The sequence below is a fragment of the Lissotriton helveticus genome, chromosome 3_1 (genome assembly GCF_964261635.1).
Source record: "Lissotriton helveticus chromosome 3_1, aLisHel1.1, whole genome shotgun sequence".
NCBI classification, from domain to species: domain Eukaryota; kingdom Metazoa; phylum Chordata; class Amphibia; order Caudata; family Salamandridae; genus Lissotriton; species Lissotriton helveticus.
The window spans coordinates 759,200,386-759,218,924 of record NC_136061.1 but is presented as its reverse complement, the minus strand read 5'-3'; the positions used below and the strand labels follow the sequence as shown (position 1 = coordinate 759,218,924).

Genomic DNA, 18,539 nt, shown 5'->3' with positions numbered 1-18,539 from the left:
GGTGCTGCAGCGGAAAGTTTTCCGGATCCAGTCTGACGCCTTGGGATATTCTAAGTTAAGGAATCTGCGGCTAGATATCTCTATCAGATGGAAGGTCTACACACATGCATGCAGGCCATATTCATTAGAGGAGAGCTAGCCCTACAAGAAAATGTAATTGCTTTGCTTTTAAGGACTGAAAAATAGAAATACAAAAGAAGCATTCCTCGTCTTTTTAAGGTGTTGGGTAACCAGTGATTTAAGTTACTTACTATATGCATTTTGAAGAGTGTCCTTGTTAGATATTCCACAGGAACAACTTGAGGTTTTAGAGGATTTAATATGCAGCACAGCAACATAGAATGCAGCCTCTTGGTCAACAGGAACAGTGCAACTGACCTGATGACCAGAAGACAGTAGTGTTCTAAAGAACACTTAAAGAGCAACAACAAGTATTTAAAGGTACAGAGTAAAAACATGAATAGAGAACGTAACACATAATAAAAATAAAAACAAAATAAGATTATGAAACATAATCATCAAATTTTACAGGCAACAATCTAGAACAAACAGAAGACTTGACTCTTGAGGCAATGGAACTACTAGCTTCTCTTTGAGAACAAGGAAAAGATGATTGTTGAATAGAGGGGCATTTAGCAACACGTTTCATGTTCCACAGCCTGCCATCTTGGGAAATAACACTATTGCTAAATACCTTCACTAGTTTCATGGGTTTACCAAACTTATCAGAACATTTTGTAACAAGACCTGGTTTTTTAATCCTAACAACATCTCCCACAGAAAAATTGGGAGATTTGACATGCCACTTATTGTCATACCATAATTTGGTTTTAGATTGTTTGTTCTCAACTTTCTGAGCAACTTGTTCAACCAATTCCTTTGAAAAAGGTTTATTGTTACATTTATCCCTGAACCACCATGGACAAATGCTAGAAGCAGGATCACGTCCCTTGAGCAAACGGAACGGACTAACTTCTGTAGTTAAATGGGGGGTAATCCTATAGAGCCAAAGTTTTTCTCTCAAAAGAGTTTTCCAATCTGAACCAGACTTGGAAACAGCAGAAATGAACCCCTTCAACACTCTAGTAAAACGTTCTACTAATCCGTTTTCATGTGGTTCATAAAAGGAAACAGTATGATGTTTAATGGAATGTAACTTAAGAAAATTTTCCATTTCTAATGAGGTAAGTTGAACCCCATTGTCAGTGACCATGACAGAAGGACAACCTTCTCTGGAATATCTCTCTTTAAAACATTCTATCACCATTTTGGTGGAAGCAGATGAAACAAACTTAACCTCTGGCCATTTAGAATGGTAGTCTACAAGAACAAAAGCATAACGGGAATCAGATGGAAGACACATAAATGGACCAGATATATCAAAAGCAATTTTCTCCCAAGGAGAAGTAGGCCAAGAGGTTGTTTTCAAAGGAGGAACATTGACTTTCAACATTTTATCATTTCCCATGCAAACCGTACACTCTCTTACTTTGTGTTCAACTAAACGATCTAAGGCCGGCCACCAGAAATAATTCCTTATCAACCTTTTCATGGCCGACATTCCTGGATGAGATTTATGTGCGATATCTAAAATCAAATTTTGTACAGTGAATGGTGGGACGCACTTACCAGACTTGAACACCAAATTATTCTCTAACTCTAATTCAGTTGAAACATTGAAGAATGGCATAAAGTCTTCTTTCAAGAGTTTCTTATCAGGCCATCCTTCAATAATAAACTTCTTGATAGACTGTAAAGTAAGATCTTGATTATCAGAGGTTTCCCACATATCTTCAGAGATCTCACCAAAAGAAGTAAATAAAACATCCTGTAAACAATTAACAACTTCAGTGTCACTCATTTTTTTACAATCAGAAACTAAACATGGGTGACGAGACATAAAATCTCCAACACATTTTTTTTTTCCTGGGACATATTCTGGAGTGAAAGAATATTCCTGAAGTCTTGAAGTTAACCTGGAAATACGAGCTGTGGAATTCCACCCACCACCAGGAGAAAGGATATTAACTAACGGCTTGTGATCTGTCCTCAGCACAAATTTACTTCCCCATATGAAATTTCTGAAGTGCTCAATCGCCCACACACAAGCTAAAAGCTCCTTCTCTATGACAGCATATCTGCGCTCTGTTTCATTGAGTGTGCGAGATGCAAAACATACATTCCACTCTGCTTGGCCTGACTTTTGAGACAAAACAGAACCAAGACCATACATACTTGCATCAACTGTGATGATGCACATTTTATTCAAACAAAAAGGTCTAAGGGTGGGAGAATGCAAAATATCAGATTTGATGAGATCAAATGCCGCCTGTTGTTCTTTATCCCAAACAAAGGAACTACCATGTCTCAAAAGCTTCCTTAGGGGCTCCATCTTAGTGGCAAAGTTGTTGACAAACTTTCTATAATACTCGCACATTCCTGCAAAGGATAGCAATTGGTCTCTATTAACAGGGGGGGGGGGCATTACTAATGCCATCTACATTCGATCTTATGGGTACCACACCATCTCCTGATAATGTGTGACCAAGATATTCAACAGAAGATTGAAACAACTTGCATTTACTAGCTATCAAGGTCAAACCACTCTCTCTTAACTTCTCACAAAAACAACGTAAATGAACAAAGTGTTCCTCATCAGTACTAGAAAAAATTAAAATATCGTCCTGGAAACACTTCACAAAATGATCTACATCTCTAAAAATATTATACATGACTCTTTGAAATACCGAGGCAGCCGAAGCCAAACCAAACGGCATTCTTGTATACTGAAAAAGACCTTGAGGAGTAATAAAGGCTGTGAGGCATTTGGAATCATCCGTAAGAGTAATTTGGTGATAAGCCGATCTTAAATCGAGAGTGGAAAATACCTTAGCACCTTCTAGCATAGATACAACTTCATTAATATTAGGAAGAGGATGACAATCCACTATTATAGCTGAATTAAGCGCCCTGAGGTCCACACACATTCTCAAGGATTTGTCAGGTTTTCTAACTAAAACAATCGGAGAAACCCATTCTGCAGAGTCAATGGGTTCAATTATCTTCTCCAAAACCAAATCATCTAAAGTTTTCTTGAGATCTGCTCTAACATTAATAGGCACCCCTCTTAATCTTTGCTTGACAGGAACTACTCCAGATTTGAGTTTAATTTTATGGGAAAAATTCCTAAGTATCCCTAACTCATCAGAAAAGACATCCTTAAATTCTGATTTTATTGACTCAGTTCCTTTTTCATGGGCAATAGAAGAAATATTCACATCCTCAAAAAATTCACCAAGCATAACAGGATCTTTGGCACGGGGATTAAGAATAATGCCAAATCTCCATTGGTCTTTCCAACCAATTACATTCACACCTTTACTTGCAACATACAATTTTACCTCTACACACCTGGATCTGAAAGTAATCTTGACCACAAAACGGCCTAACATATCTACCTTTGAACCATTGAAACTGACAGCACATATCTCAGATGGAAGAATGTCTGAAAAACGTAATACTTGTCCTAAACGCTCATCAAAATACTCTTTAGTAATTACAGTCCAAGGCTGACAGCACATATCTCAGATGGAAGAATGTCTGAAAAACGTAATACTTGTCCTAAACGCTCATCAAAATACTCTTTAGTAATTACAGTCCAAGGTGAGCCTGAATCAGCCATTAAGTTAAGACTTACTCCTAAAACAAACATTTCGCAGATGGGTTTCTTAATGATTTGACAATCAATATCAATCAAAGAAATCTCTTCAGCAAGATTAACTACAAAACCTTTATTAGAGGCAGCAGAATGCTCTCTACTCTCACAAGCACAACTGCAAGTTTTAGGTAGATCCTCTGTATCAACAGCTATTTTACCTTTAGGATTTTGAACACATTTCCTTACATCTCTACAAACAGCAGAAAAATGGCCTAACCTTCCACACTTATTGCATTCTTTATTAATAGCAGGACACCCAGCATATGAAGCAACATGTGTTCTACTACCACATTTATAACATATCACAGATTTATTGAATCTCTTAAAATGTCCTTGACTACTAAATCTGTTGGCGTTATAATCTGAATGTGGATTATAAGTAGCCTGCCCTTCTCTATGCTTGACCAAACAAACTTCATCATGTGAATCTGACTTATTAGCAGTGTGTTTTTGAACAGTGAGCATCCATTTTTCAGACTGTTCTAGTGATTTTGCAATGGCAATCGCCTCAGATAACTTTGGATCTCCCAGTTCCCATAAACGTTCTTGTGTTTTTTTGTTCTTTACATGAACAATAATCTGATCTCTTAACATTTCATCGCAAATAGTACCAAAATTACAATGAATGGATAAAGATCTTAAGGCAGTTATAAATTCGTCAAACGTTTCTGAATCCTGTTGTGCACAAGTGTAGAACTTATATCTATTGAGAGCTATATTGGAAACAGGTTTAAACCTTTTTTCAATTCTGAGAAGTGCTTCTTTATATACATTAGTACCTTCACCTAACTCCGGTGGAATAGGGGGTAAAGCTCTAAATACCATTTGTCCCTCTGAACCTAAGCAGTGCAAAAGAATGCTTTTCTTCCTCTCCGCACCCATGGGTTCGCCATCTATGGCTTTCATGTAGTTGAAAAATTCTTCTTTCCAACGCGTCCAGGGAATGGGGGATCACCTTTGTTCTGTAAAAACTTTTCAGGTGGATCAAACTGCATGGTTTTTTTTTTATATTTTTTTTTTATAGTCAAAATCCTTAAAAGTATATAAACCCTAAAAGAATTATTCTGTAAATGAGGTAAATTACTGTCAAGGTGGAAGAAAAACAACTCAAATGAAAGAAAATTAACTTATAAACGTTAAAATAAATATCAGTAACATGTGTTGAAAGAGGCTCAAGTCAACAGATCTTCTTTTTCTTTGAATACATTTTTTTTAAATTATGCTCCAGGTAATGTACAAGTATTCCAATAGAAAAGGAATTGCCTTCTTTAAAGTATTTTTTTTTTTTCCTCTTAAGAAATTCTCCAAACGCTACAGTAACGAAATCGCCGACTCGCGTAGATATGTTACTATGGTGATCGAAAACAAGGTTAAAATGGCTGCCACGCTATTTTACGTTACGCGATTGCATCATCGCGCACTAACGTGATTGCATCATCGGACTCTGGACTTGGTCGCGAGATCTCCGCGTTGTTCCCCTCTGGAGCGTTTACACAATGATGACGTTTGTAAACAGAAGTGTCGGTCTCTTGTAGGTCTCGCGTCGGGTCTCGTGTCTTGTCCACGGTCCACCAGCCGGAGTCAGAATTTTAAAGGTAAACACTTTTAAAAATACCTTCAAATTGTTGAAAATCAATTACTTCATGTTGGTAGGATTTTCTCTCTCTTCAAAACGATGCTTCAATAATCCTTTTTCTTCCGTCTTAAAATCGGTACAGTCTCAATTAAAAGCTTTGTTTCTTCTTTTAAATTAGATAATAACTCCACACCTGTGCTGCAATGTTGAATATGTAGAAGGTCACCCTCGTCGCCAAATTTTGTTAGATATTCCACAGGAACAACTTGAGGTTTTAGAGGATTTAATATGCAGCACAGCAACATAGAATGCAGCCTCTTGGTCAACAGGAACAGTGCAACTGACCTGATGACCAGAAGACAGTAGTGTTCTAAAGAACACTTAAAGAATACAACAAGTATTTAAAGGTACAGTGTAAAAACATGAATAGAGAACGTAACAGTCCTGAACTTGGAAGTAGCATGATTGACTATTCATATAGTGACAGTGTTCCAAAGTCTAATGCATGCCAGGCCAACCATAACTCCCCAACAGCTGTTGTGAGCTAGTGATGCTATTTGGGAGAAGATTGAGGTTATGATACCACCTCAACTACATGCTGTAGTTAATCTCACAAAATGAGCACTGCTGCATTCTATTTATAGATGTGCATCCCTTCTATGTTCTGGAACTGTTTCCCTAATATGTTTCTCACATCTATCACCCATCCAAGATGAATGGGCATGTTACTCTGCTTTGACTCTTTCAGCAAAACTTGAAAGTGAAACCCATTTGTTGGGAAGCAAAGTTGTTGTCCCACGCTAATAATTACTCCCCCCCGCCACCATCCAAGAATTGCAAGACTTCTTAAGACCTGTGAGTACCATGTTTCCAGAATAGGAGTGGCGAAATTACGCCATGTATACAAGATAGCTCACCTTGCTCAACACATTCAGTATTAAACATTTCAACAACAGTAAATACTCCAGTCTTCAAGAGATTCCAGAGTTTTTACAAGGAAAAGTTTAGACGTGTTTGTACACCCTTATGCAAAGCGATAGAAGCATATACAAAAGGTCAACATTCAGGAATCTGAAACCGAGGCAAAGAGAAAAGCAAAGAACTTGCATTGAAGCCCACAGTAAACAGACCTGCATAACCATTTCTTTTATATTGCGTCATGGGTAAAATACACTGCACTATTCTGGAAACCTGATTTGCAGATTGCTCAAAAGTTAGATATAGCAAAACTGAATTAGCCAATTTGCAAAGCATTGTCATGCAAAACATACACATATTCTCAGGAACAGGACACAATCGTAAACGCGGAAATTATAAACACTACCATACTCTTTATCTAGAAACACACTATGAAGCGAAAACTATCAATGAAAAGACTGGAGACAATTGTACTTCTTGCATCTCAGAAGATGTATAAGTCTTCAGTCGTAGCCCCTTAGAATTAACTCCTATTTGGACCAGCCAATCCTCAATGATGGTACATCGGAGGTGGTTGGCCTCGCCGTCATGAAATGAAATCTGAGCTGTTCGCTTGGGAACCTTTAGACCTCATTTCAATGTATTAAATATTTAGCTCTGCAGGCAATTACGAATGGAAAGCCTGCATCTGAAAACAAGCAGCATGGATTATGCAATGAAAAATAGACCTCTGTTTATTTTGAGACCACTCAATGAATATACATCTTTCAAAAGAGAGACCACAATAAGCCTTTTCGGGTTTCTCTTCCCTGGCCTCAGAGGCACATAGTGCATTGTTCAAAATAACTTGCTTGATTTTTCAACTAGATAAAGTTAAGGTCCATGGTGTACTATAGGCATACACTCCATGCAAATATTTCCTGTGTTCCTTGGGGTCATTCATACATAAAGATGGATTGAGCACAATCGATGGAGAGGGCCTTGCCATGACAGAAAAGTTTACTTACCTAAGCAGTACAATCAAACATGATGGAAAGGCAAGCAGTGATATCAAAAGCAGACTGAACAAATCCAGGAATGCCTTCAGGATGCTAACCAATGTGTGGAGGTCATCTCAGTACTCCATCAACACCAAGCTGAGCCTTTACCAGAACTACATTCTGTCCACACTCTTGTATGGATCAGAAAGCTGGTGGATGACAAAAAGCAACATCACCATACTGTTATCTATCAACATCAGTAACCTGAGAAGAATCTGGGGCATTTTCTGTCCGTGAACCATCTTCCAACTAGGAACTGCTCACCAGATGCAAGCAATCAATATGAAAATAAAATGGAGATGGATAGGATACATCATCAAAGAGAACAAGACTCCATTACAACAACAGCAAACGGAGGAGAGACAGATCAAAGACCACCTAGAGGCGAACTGTGGAAACAAAAACGAAGAAACTGAATCACAACTAGGACTCTGCAAAGAAACATGTCTAAAAGAGTGGAGGGCCTTAGTTACTGCCCTACTTGCCAGTTGGCATAACAGGCAGTAAGTAAGTAAAAGAGAGACCACAATACACCTTTTCAGGTTTCTCTTACTTGGGCTCAGATGGTCACAAACAATAACGCAAACACCAACAGTTCTGAAAGTTGGACCTGCAGAGGGTCAGTATGACGTGCGCCACACAAAGCAGCAAATATCTCCCAGCGTCCAGTATAGTAGGACTTTGTCAAAGGGAGTTGGGATGCAAGGACAACATTGACTATTTTGGCCAGCAGATTAAAAGCATTGAACTGCAGCCGCTCAGTCTCTATTCATGGAGGTGTATGATTTGAAGACTTGGGTACAGCACTTTCCCGTAGTTGAGACAGGAGGTCCTTCTGAAGTGGTAGCCATAATGGAGGGCAAGTGCTCATACTCAGGAACTCGGTATCATACTCTACTGGCCCAGGTCTGGGGCTATCAAGATGACTTGAGCCTGGTCTGTTCTGACTTTTTACAGAACTGGAGGCATGAGAGGCAGTGTTAGGAATGCATATATGAGACCTGTATCCCAAAGCAGTCAGAATGCGCCTCCCAGTAACAATCCTGGATGAAATTCCAATGTCCAGCTGAGTTGACACGGAGCATTCTCTCCAGTGGCAAACACATCTCACCAGGGCATGCAACACTGGTTAAAGATGCCCCTCACTACCTCAGGTCAGAGGTGCCACTCGTGATTCACCAGCAACATCTACTCAGGTCATTGGCTCTGATATTCAAAGTAACTAACAGAAGGTTGACTATCAGAAAGATGTTCCGCTGGTCCAGTCAATTCGGTACCATACAGCCTCCTGGCATAGGACCCAAGATCCAATTCTGCTCTGCTAGTAGCACATAGCGGTCCTGTTTGCGAGGACCCACAACTGTCTCTTCTAGAAAGCAGCAAGGATATCAGGGCAACACAGATTGACCAAAAATCCAAAACACTGAAGTGAAAATGGATCTCCACAGGAGACCAGAGGCTTCTGATCTCCAACTCATCCTGGTGTCCTTCCCACACTCCCTCCTCCTAGAAAGGAAGAGCCTGTCACAACTGAGGAACCTTGGTGGGAATGTAAGAGTGGCATGCCACAGAAGACACTGAGCTGTCTCCTGCTAGATCTGGATAGAGTCTCTAAGAAAGTCCCGATGCTGGGCCCAAGGAAACATGAGATTCTACTGCTAGTTCCACACAGTCCATCAGGAGTTTGAGATGAGGAGGATGCACACGGCTAGGAGTTTACGAAGCCTCAAAGCCATCCGCACCGATACCCAGTTTTGAGCCTGAAACATCAGGAACATGTGTGGTACGGTGGGGGAATACCCTTGAACGCCATAATGTCCACAGCAGCCCCAATGAAGGAAATTATCTGGATGAGGCACAGGTAGGACTTAGGCTTGTTGATGAAGAACCCTAAAGATGTCAGGTATCATCCAAAGGAGCTTCACGATCGACTGCGGCAAGCCCTCCATGAGCAGCCAGTCGTCAAGGTATTGGAACCACCAAAGTGACCACTTCCATAACTGTTATGAACACTCAAGGTTCTGAGGTAAGGCCAAAGGGGGCACAGCAAATTGGAAGTGTTCGGGCCTGACCGCGAACTGCAGATAACATCTGTGTGCCCTTCAGTCCAGGGACAGCGCACATTCTCCTGGGCTCAGAACACAAAGAATGTGAAACATGGTGAGTAGCGTGAATTTATATCTCAATAACAGGCTTTCAGTAGGCCAGAGGCCTTTTTCTTCAGGACAAAGATGTAGCACGAATAGCACCCTTCCTCTCTCTCTGAAGTCGGCAGTTGCTTAATGGCATCCTCGGCCAACAGAAGGCTGAGTTTTGTAGCAAGACTACAGAATAGTTTACTGATAGTCACTCTGATGTGAGGGGAAAATGGATAAGAGAGGAAAAAAAGGAGAGTGTAGCCCCTTAGAATTATCTGCAAGACCTATCTATGATGTAACCGATCTCCAGTTGAAGAGGAAACACTGTCACCCACGGCTGAATACGAGCTTGATAGGGCAGGTTACAACAGTTTGGCAGCCACGGTAGAAGGAGAAAAGGGGGTAGTGGAGTGCTGTCCCTGCTCGTGTGAACAGTCTCAGTCCCTGTAACGACTTCTGCCAAAATAGGAATAGGCCTCCTGTTGCTGCACAGGTTGAGAGGTCTGGAGCTGCCTGTAGACTAGTCCCCTAGAATAACCCCTAAACCTCCTGGACTCTTAATAGAATTCTCCGCCTCAAATTGCCTCCAATAGTTTGAAAGCCAAATCAGCCTTCTCCCTCAAAAAATCTGAAGACATCTATGGGCATGTTCATACAGAACACATTGACATCTTGTGAAAACCAATCTGATCGCATACAAGCATGCCTTCTAAGCACTAAACTGGTGCAAAAAGCTTTGCCACCGCAGTCTGTGGTGTCCAAACCACTACACAAAACAGACTTCACCATGTCCTAACCATCATGCATCATTTGAGACTGAGAGACCCTGTGGTCTTTCAGGACAGCCGGTAAGTTCTCACTGGTCATGTTCCATAAAACCTAGGGGCACATGCCTTGAAGGCACAGTAGAAGATATCATTCTCTTTACGAAAGCATTAATATGTTTAAACTCTTTATCCTGAGGGTTGATCTGAAAGTCATTCAGAGCTACTTTACTTGTTGACACCTATACCATTAGGTGGACGCATCATCTGTAAGACACTGTCTGACGTATTTTAGAAGATTTACAACATTGGAAGTGGAGCTCTGGAGGCACAGAAAGGAAGGAAATAATTTCTCTGCAAACGGGAGGTGCTCTGTCACTTCCGGGGCACCACCGATCAGCGCACGAGAGCACTGATGAAAAATTCAGGGGGGATATTCCTAAGGTGAGGAACAAGCAGCTAGAAATTTCCAGAAATAAATACCAGAAAAACGGGATCTGCAATAATGATTGGCAAATAAACAAATGCTCCTACAGAAAACAAAAATACTAAATTCATAATCAATATGAAAAGTACCTGAAAAGTTGCAGATCTGATCTGAAGCCCCTCCTGCATATTTTGCTGCAACTGGTTCTGTACAGAGATTTTCTTTTCCTTGGTTATTGATGCTATAGGAAGGCTGCGAATAACTGTCTGCTCTCCAACTAACACATAAAAAAAGAACACGGTATTGCTATTACAATTTCATTAATAATGACAACAAAGTAAAAGACCAGCTGAATAAAGTTGCTTGCAAAAAAGTACGCTCTTCATACACAAACAATTGACGTAGGGCTCATAATATTGATACTGAAGGAAAAAATAAGAAATAGATGATATTATGTATACTCCGATATAATTCACTTAATGTTAACCGGTTCTTCAATCATATTTTATCATGTTTACCACTAATTTACAAAACATCACAGAAAAACCACAGTTTCAACCATAGGCTGTAGGCACGCAGGATACAAAGAATAAATGCTGATGGCAATCACCAACGCTGTGCTTTACGGAATTATTTGAGAACACAGACAATTTCAATCTTCCTACTAAACAATATTTTTTACTCTTGTTTTGAGATGACTAACCACGATCCCTTAGAAAATTACAAAAAAACATACAGTATGAAAGGTGAAGCGTCTATGTGAGAAAGTCAAGATTCTAGCACAAGACAACCAGCACAATATACTGATCTTAGTGAGGTAAAGAACTATGTTACTGGCAAACCTGCTTTTGTTCCCAGTTTAGAACTAGGGTAGGGCATTCAATTTATAGTTAGATTCCTCATGACCCAATGGTATTGGTCATGCAAGGTCAAAGACTCTACATCCCTGGGTTATATCTTGGCGGCAATGAAACTGGCCAACCAGGAACGGTTTTAGGAATTTAATAATTTGAGGCAGAATAAAAAGTACTTATCAGAGCATTCCCCATGCACCTAAAAAGGCTAATTTTGTAATATGTTTGTAATATAATAGCATCACCACTCGATGGTGTCCTGAGACAGCTTGTCTTAACTTTCCTTATGGAAGTAATGACTCTTGAGGTAGATAAGGGTCTAAAGTAAGGGGGTACTATTGAGTAGGATGACTGGTATCAAAGGCATGTACAAGACCCCGCAGAACCTTTTTCAGCTGCTAGATCATTCTTGCAGGCACTGGAGCCCAGCACTGCAAGTGGAGGGTAAGAGAACCTTGGAATGAGGTTCTGTTATGGTGATAAGAAAAGGAAAGTACGACTTTTTGAAATATCATGATTTTCCAATATAATATTTATCCATTGATCATTTATTCCTCACCAAGTTAAATCTAACCCCATGTGATGAATAACAAACACCAACACCGAACATTCAGAAGCGTTGCGCATAAAAGAACGTTCACTGTTACTGTTTCCATATCAGTGATTGCTAAACAAATGCACATCAATGCTTGATCATCAGAAAATGTTACCCCCATACATAAACTTTGTCAGTTTGATCTGGATCATACATGACCTGTGACTATCTCACAAAAGAATATTTGATGCTCATCAATGTGGGAGCATTATATACCAATGGGGTACTCCCAGAATGCATCAAAGGACCTGGGAACAATACAGTAAGAACAAAAATTGGTCCTGACCTACCTCTTTAAAAATCCAAATAGGCAAAAGACTCTAGAAATTGATTCAATGAGTCATCAAGAAGGTTTTTTTTTATAATCACTGAACAGACGAATAAAACCCTCTTCAGCAATACACCAGAGAGAAAGACAAAAACAACTGAATTCTGAAGACAAAATCGTTCTATATAGTAATTGTAGAATGAGTATAATCAATAATGCATTTGACAATAGACGGTTGTCCAAACAGAAGGTGCAGAAAAAGTGCATGAACATAGTGGATGAAAAATAAGATAATCAGAAAGGAAACAATTGAAAATCAAAATACCATATTTTATACATAAACAACACTGGTTGAAATGATTATAAGATAATTAAACCAATGTGTTTAGGCTTATTTATAACACCATTGTGTTATATTATTGTAACACCATGGAGGTGGTATATGCCATAACATGTCCTTGCGAGTTTATGTATATTGGTCAAACCACACAAAAGGTTAAGACTTGCATGTCCAGAACCACTCCGATGAAGAGAAGCTTCTGAGAGGGAATCAGGTGCGACTTCGGCACGTTGGTGGAGAACCCCAGCAAATGCAGGAGGTTGGCCATATTCTGGAGGCGATTGCTGGGTCGAGCCCGCATTCAACAGCCAGTCGTCGAGATAGGGGGAGACTGAATCCCCTGATCTGCGCAGATCAGCTGCGACCACCACCATCATTTTGTGAACACCCGAGGGGCACTTGTAAGGCCGAAGGGGAGCACAGTGAACTGAAAATGCTCCTGCCCTACCATGAATGGCAGGTAACGCTGGTGGGACTGCAGGACGGGGATATGAAAATAAGCATCCAGCAGGTCCAACGCTACCAAACAGTCTTGCGGGTCAAGGGCAGACAAGACCTGAGCAAGTGTGAGCATCTTGAACTTCTCCCTCCGGAGTAAGCGATTGACATCCCGAAGGTCCAAGATAGGAAGCAGGCTCTTGTCCTTCTTTGGAACCAAGAATTAGTGGGAGTAACAACCACAACCTACGTCTGGCAATGGAATGCGCTCTATGGCCCCCTTGGCCAAGAGGGCCGTCACTTCCTGCTGGAGCAGTGTCAAGTGATCCCCCAACATGAGCTGGTACTCTGGTGGCATGGCTGGAGGGGTAGTCTTGGAGGGGAGGGAGTAGCCCGTTTGGACAAGTTGCAGAACCCACTTGTCCGATGTGATGGTGCGCCAGTGGTGGAGGTGATGGCGAATCCTGCCATCCACTGGCATCTGGTGGGCCTGAAACACCAGACTAGGAAGGTTTGGAGGTAGTGGCTGCAGGGGGGGTGGTGAACTGACCCGCACGCTGGCCCCTTGACCTGCCTCTCCGGGTCCCATGTCCGCGCTGAGACTGTTGCTGCGCAGGCCTGTGGCTCAGAAACGAACGTGCATAGGCGCCCCTTCATTGGCCACGAAAGGAGTGAAAAGCAGTAGCGGAGGGAGTGCGTGTGACCGAAAGGCCTAAGGACTTGGCCGTAGCCCGTGAGTCCTTAAAACGTTCCAATGCGCAATCTGCTTTATCGCAGAACAGGCGAGTGCAATCAAAAGGGCATGTCCATAAACGTTTTCTGGACATCCCCAGAAAAGCCAGTCGTCCTCAGCCAGGCTTGACGACTTAGCACCACTGTTGTTGAAATCGCTCTGCCCAGCGAGTCTGCAGTGTCAAGACCACAATGGAATGTGAACTTGGCTGCCTCTCTCCCCTCAACAATAGCTTGGGAAAGTATTGTCCGAGCCTCCACCGGACACTAAGGCAGCACTTGCGCAACCGTATCCCACACAGAATGGGAATAACGGCCCAAGAGACATGTGGTGTTCACAGACCGCAGGCCTGAACTGGCAGAAGAAAAAATCTTCTTCCCAAACTGCTCCAGTTTCGTGGATTCCCTGTCCAGAGGTGAGGAAGGGAATGTGCTTGGGGACGCAGAGGCTTGGACAACCAAGCTCTCGGGGGTAGGGTGTTGGGAGAGGGAAACAAGCAGCATCATTCTGTAAAATGGACATATAATAATATAACACAACAGTGTTGTAAACAGGACTGAAAACATTGGTTTAGTTATCTTATAATCATTTCAACCAGTGTTATGTATGCGTAAAATGTGGTGTTTTGTTTTTCAATTGTTTCCTTTCTGATTCTCTTTTTTTCTTCATCCACTATGCACATGAGCACTTTTTCTGCACCTTCTGTTTGGACAACCTTCTAGTGTCAAATGCTCTACTGATTATGCTCATTCTACAATTACTATATAAAAAGATTTTGTCTTCAGAATTCAGTTGTTTTTGTCTTTCTCTTTGGTGTTTTATTCCTGATTTCAGTGATTGTAAAACAACTTTTAGATGACTCATTGAATGAATTTCTAGAGTCTTTTGCCTCTTTGGATGTTTAAAGAGGTAGGTCAGAATCAATTGTTGTCTAACCAACAATGTGGGAGGGTAATAAAACCACTGGCAAACAATAGGAAGGCTATTATTCGACAATGCGAAAAATTATTTACAAATGGGAAACGTTCAAAATGTTTACCAATCTACCTAGGAGTGGGTGTGCCAGCTAATTAACCGAAATCAGGCCATACGAAGTTCTTAGAGAACTTCAATGCTACATCAAGAGATCTGAAGGCCACTTTCAAGATGGTCATGATTCTAACAATAGGAAAAGACTGCTCAGGTATGGCTTTCAATGAAGTATAGCCAGAAGGAAATCCTGATATCCAAGATGAATGTTGCTGCACAGCTTAGGTTTGCAAAACAGGACCTGAATGTAACACAAGACTATAAAGTAAAGTAGAGTTATTCAGCTGTAATACATGACATCTTTGACAAAAAAAGAAGCTCTGTTTATCAGCACAGCAGCCGCTCACCAACCATGAAGCATGGTGGAGCATAAATTAATCTCTATAACAGCCCATTACAGGGGAAAATGTAAGACCATGTTTCCAACAGCTAAAGCTTAGCCAAAAGTGGATCATGCAACAGGGCAATAACGGCTGAAAAAAGAGTACTATCAGAATTTTAGAAATGCCCCAGACAAAGTCAGATGTCAATCCCTTTGAGATGCTGGGCCGGCACCTAAAGTGAGTTGGGCATAAGCCAATGCCCTCAAACATCACTAAGCTAAAACATTTTAAAAAGGTGAAGTTTGGCAGAATTTCTTCCATGTCAGTGAAGGACTGGCAAATGGTTACAAGAAACATGTACTTCAAATCATTGCTTATAAATGGGACTACACAAGTTACTGAATCACAGGGTGCCCTTATTTTATCAGTCAAGGCAATTGAACGTTATATGTTTTTGTTTGTTTTTATATAGGACTTGGTGAAGACTGGTTGTCCATCATATGTCTTAACATCTAAAACAATCGATTCTTTCCAGGACGCAACTCGTAAATCTGTTTTAAAGTGACCCGGTCATAAATTTGATATCGAGTAGTTCCATGCCCTCCTCCTGAGTCACACACCCAGCCCTTCTGACAATCCTGATGGGGCTGAGAGCACTCTATCTGATTGGCTCACGTGCTCCCACAACACCCTCATTCCAGCCAGGTGGTCCCAGAGTCGCAAAGCCCAGTCGAGTCAATGGCAACCTTGGCAGCGACCAAATAACCTGTACAATCCTGGGACGGGCGTGGAGACAGGACTATGATCCAGTCCTGAAAATATAATACAGAGTAGCCATTAAGAACTATCATTAGGCAATCCAGAAGGAAAGAGCTGCCTATTTTACTGATGAAATCAGAAACAGCAGTAACCCTGCTAAATGTAGCTTCACCCTCCTTAAAGATCTAAAATCCTCAGGGCAACCTAAAGCATCCCCTCATTCCTCCAATCAGCAATGCGAGGTCCTCACCACCTTCTTTATTAAGAAGGTTGAGAACATCTACAGGACTTTCCCCCACACTGAGATTAGAACAGGCTCGTCCCCGTGACCCAGGGACACTCCTATACTCTCTGTCTTCCCGGTGCTCTCTCAAGAAGTGATGCGTACTATCTGCAATAAACTTAAATCAGGATACCAGCAGACCCTCTCAAACCGGATCAATTTCAGAAATTCTTACCTCAGATTCTCTCTCCTTTCTGCAATCTCATTAATTTATCTATGTCCTCTGTGGTAGTCCCCCTGTCCTGGAAACATGCCAAGGTGGTCTCTTTACTTAAAAACCTATGCTGGATGTTTAAAGACTGGAGAATTTTCAACATATATCTCTCCTCCCTCTGGTATCTAAGATTACTGAAGCTTATATCAATTGCATTCTCACAATGTTCATCGAAGATAACCTGTTGGACCCCTCTCAAAATGGCTTCCGCCCACACACAGCACTGAAACCGCCTTCCTTGTTGTAATAGAACATCTGAGGTGCTTGTTAGATGTCAGATGTACCTCTACTCTGATCCTACTGGAACTAAGCGCTGCATTCGATACAGTGTCCCATCAGATGCTATTGCAGCTCTTGGAGGATATTGGTATCGACGGCCCTGCCCTGGACTGATTCACCTCCTTTCTATCGGAGAAAACCTTCAAAGTGTCTGTGCCCCCCTTCTGCTCCCAGGTGCATGCTGTTCGCCAAGGGGTTCCTCAGGGTTCTGCCTTGAGCCCTACCTTATTTAACATCTACATTCAACCCCGAGCAGCAGTAGCCAGGAGCAGAGGATTAACTGTGGTATTCTATGTGGATGACACACAGTTGGTGGTTGCACTATCTGATGATTCTGCACAGGATGAGCTAAAACTCCAGGAAAATCCAACAGCTATCGCAAACTGGATGACGGCCAACTGCCTCCAACTTAATGCCAGTAAATCCAAGATCTTGCTGGTGGGTAAAGATACTCATTTGTGGAGTGAGCGTTGGTGGCCATCCACTCTGAGCCTGCCGCATGCCCCAAAGAAGACAGTCAAAAATCTTGGCGTATGGATGGATACAGCTCTGACTTTTCAGGCTCAAACATAAGCGGTAGCCGGGGTCTGCTTACGGCTCCTACGTGGTCTCAAACCATTGTTGTTTTTTTCCGATCCTACCATCTGTCAGGTGATCATCCAGGCCACTGTACAATCCAGGCTGGATTATGCTAGCTCCCTATACCTAGGGGCAAATAGAGTAGACATACTTCCCCTTCAAAGGGCACAAAATGCTGTGGTCTGGATGCTTTGCGACCTGCCGAGAACCTTTTTCACCGCCGACTCTATCCGCAGACTACATTGGCTCCCAGTGGAGAAACGTATCCAGTTCAAAACTTTCTGTATCTCTCATAGAATCATGAATATCCTATCTCCCGATATTCTAGCTAATCTCCGCACGCCCTACATACCCACCCGCCAGCTCAGCTCTATTGGTCAGCACCTGGCAGTCGTTCCTCAGGTTAAGAGAGCACATGCAGAAGCGCGTTCCTTTCGTGCTCTTGCTCCGAAGCTTTGGAATTCCCTCCCTGTGAGTACCAGAAGTATCCAAAACCATGCGTTATTCCGTAAAGCCATAAAAACCTATCTTTTTCCTTCATAATTGGCTTCTCTGTGCGCCTCCCGGTCTGCCTACGACGGTTGCATTTAGCACTGGGACGCCCCTTTGCTGTGGCAGCTGTGCGCTCTATAAAATGTATAACATAAGCACTCTATAAAATGTATAACATAACATCTCTGTCAGTGTCTGATGATAGAGAGGGCTTCTTGGTGCTCTGTGTCTGTGATTCTCTTTGCTGGCTGGGGGGTACCAGGTGGGAAGGTCAGCAACACTAACAGGGCAGCATAACTTTAGTTGAGCATTAGACTTAGTCCTAGCCTTAAGGAATTCAGCAGAATGGAACTTCATCTTCGACAAGGCAGGATGGACAAGTTCTAATATTGTTCTGTGAGCACCAGTCATCCTTTATCTGGTCTACAGCATTCACACAAAAGGATGGTCTGTATAATGTTCGCTAAAATTTCAATTCATGAAAACATAATGGGGTCAGATATAAAAGAGGTAACTGAATTAATTCAATTTACACAAGGAGGGCAGTAGAGATCACCCAGGGGGAAGCTACTGCATCCTAATATTACACTAATGCTGCCACTAGCCAGGACCTTTTAAAGGGTACACTCACAAGACTATTGAGGGAGCCAGATTAAGGTCTGTCGCCTATCCAATGAAACACCAAGGATGGCACTGAGGGAGTAATAGATTTTCAGTTTTGGGGAGTTCATTGGGACCCCAAGGATATCTTCCAATTCAGCCAAAAAGAAAA

General features: G+C 41.7%; 1 protein-coding gene across 5 annotated transcripts in view; it reads right to left on the bottom strand.

Annotated features, from left to right (window-relative positions):
* The window catches only part of SBF2 (SET binding factor 2), a 2,295,537-nt gene that overhangs the window by 562,195 nt on the left and 1,714,803 nt on the right, over positions 1–18,539 (bottom strand). For all 5 annotated transcript variants that reach the window (XM_078680952.1, XM_078680953.1, XM_078680956.1 and 2 more), the window contains one exon: positions 10,731–10,858. In XM_078680952.1, the coding sequence (XP_078537078.1) occupies positions 10,731–10,858 (128 nt within the window). The remainder of the gene's footprint in view (positions 1–10,730; positions 10,859–18,539) is intronic.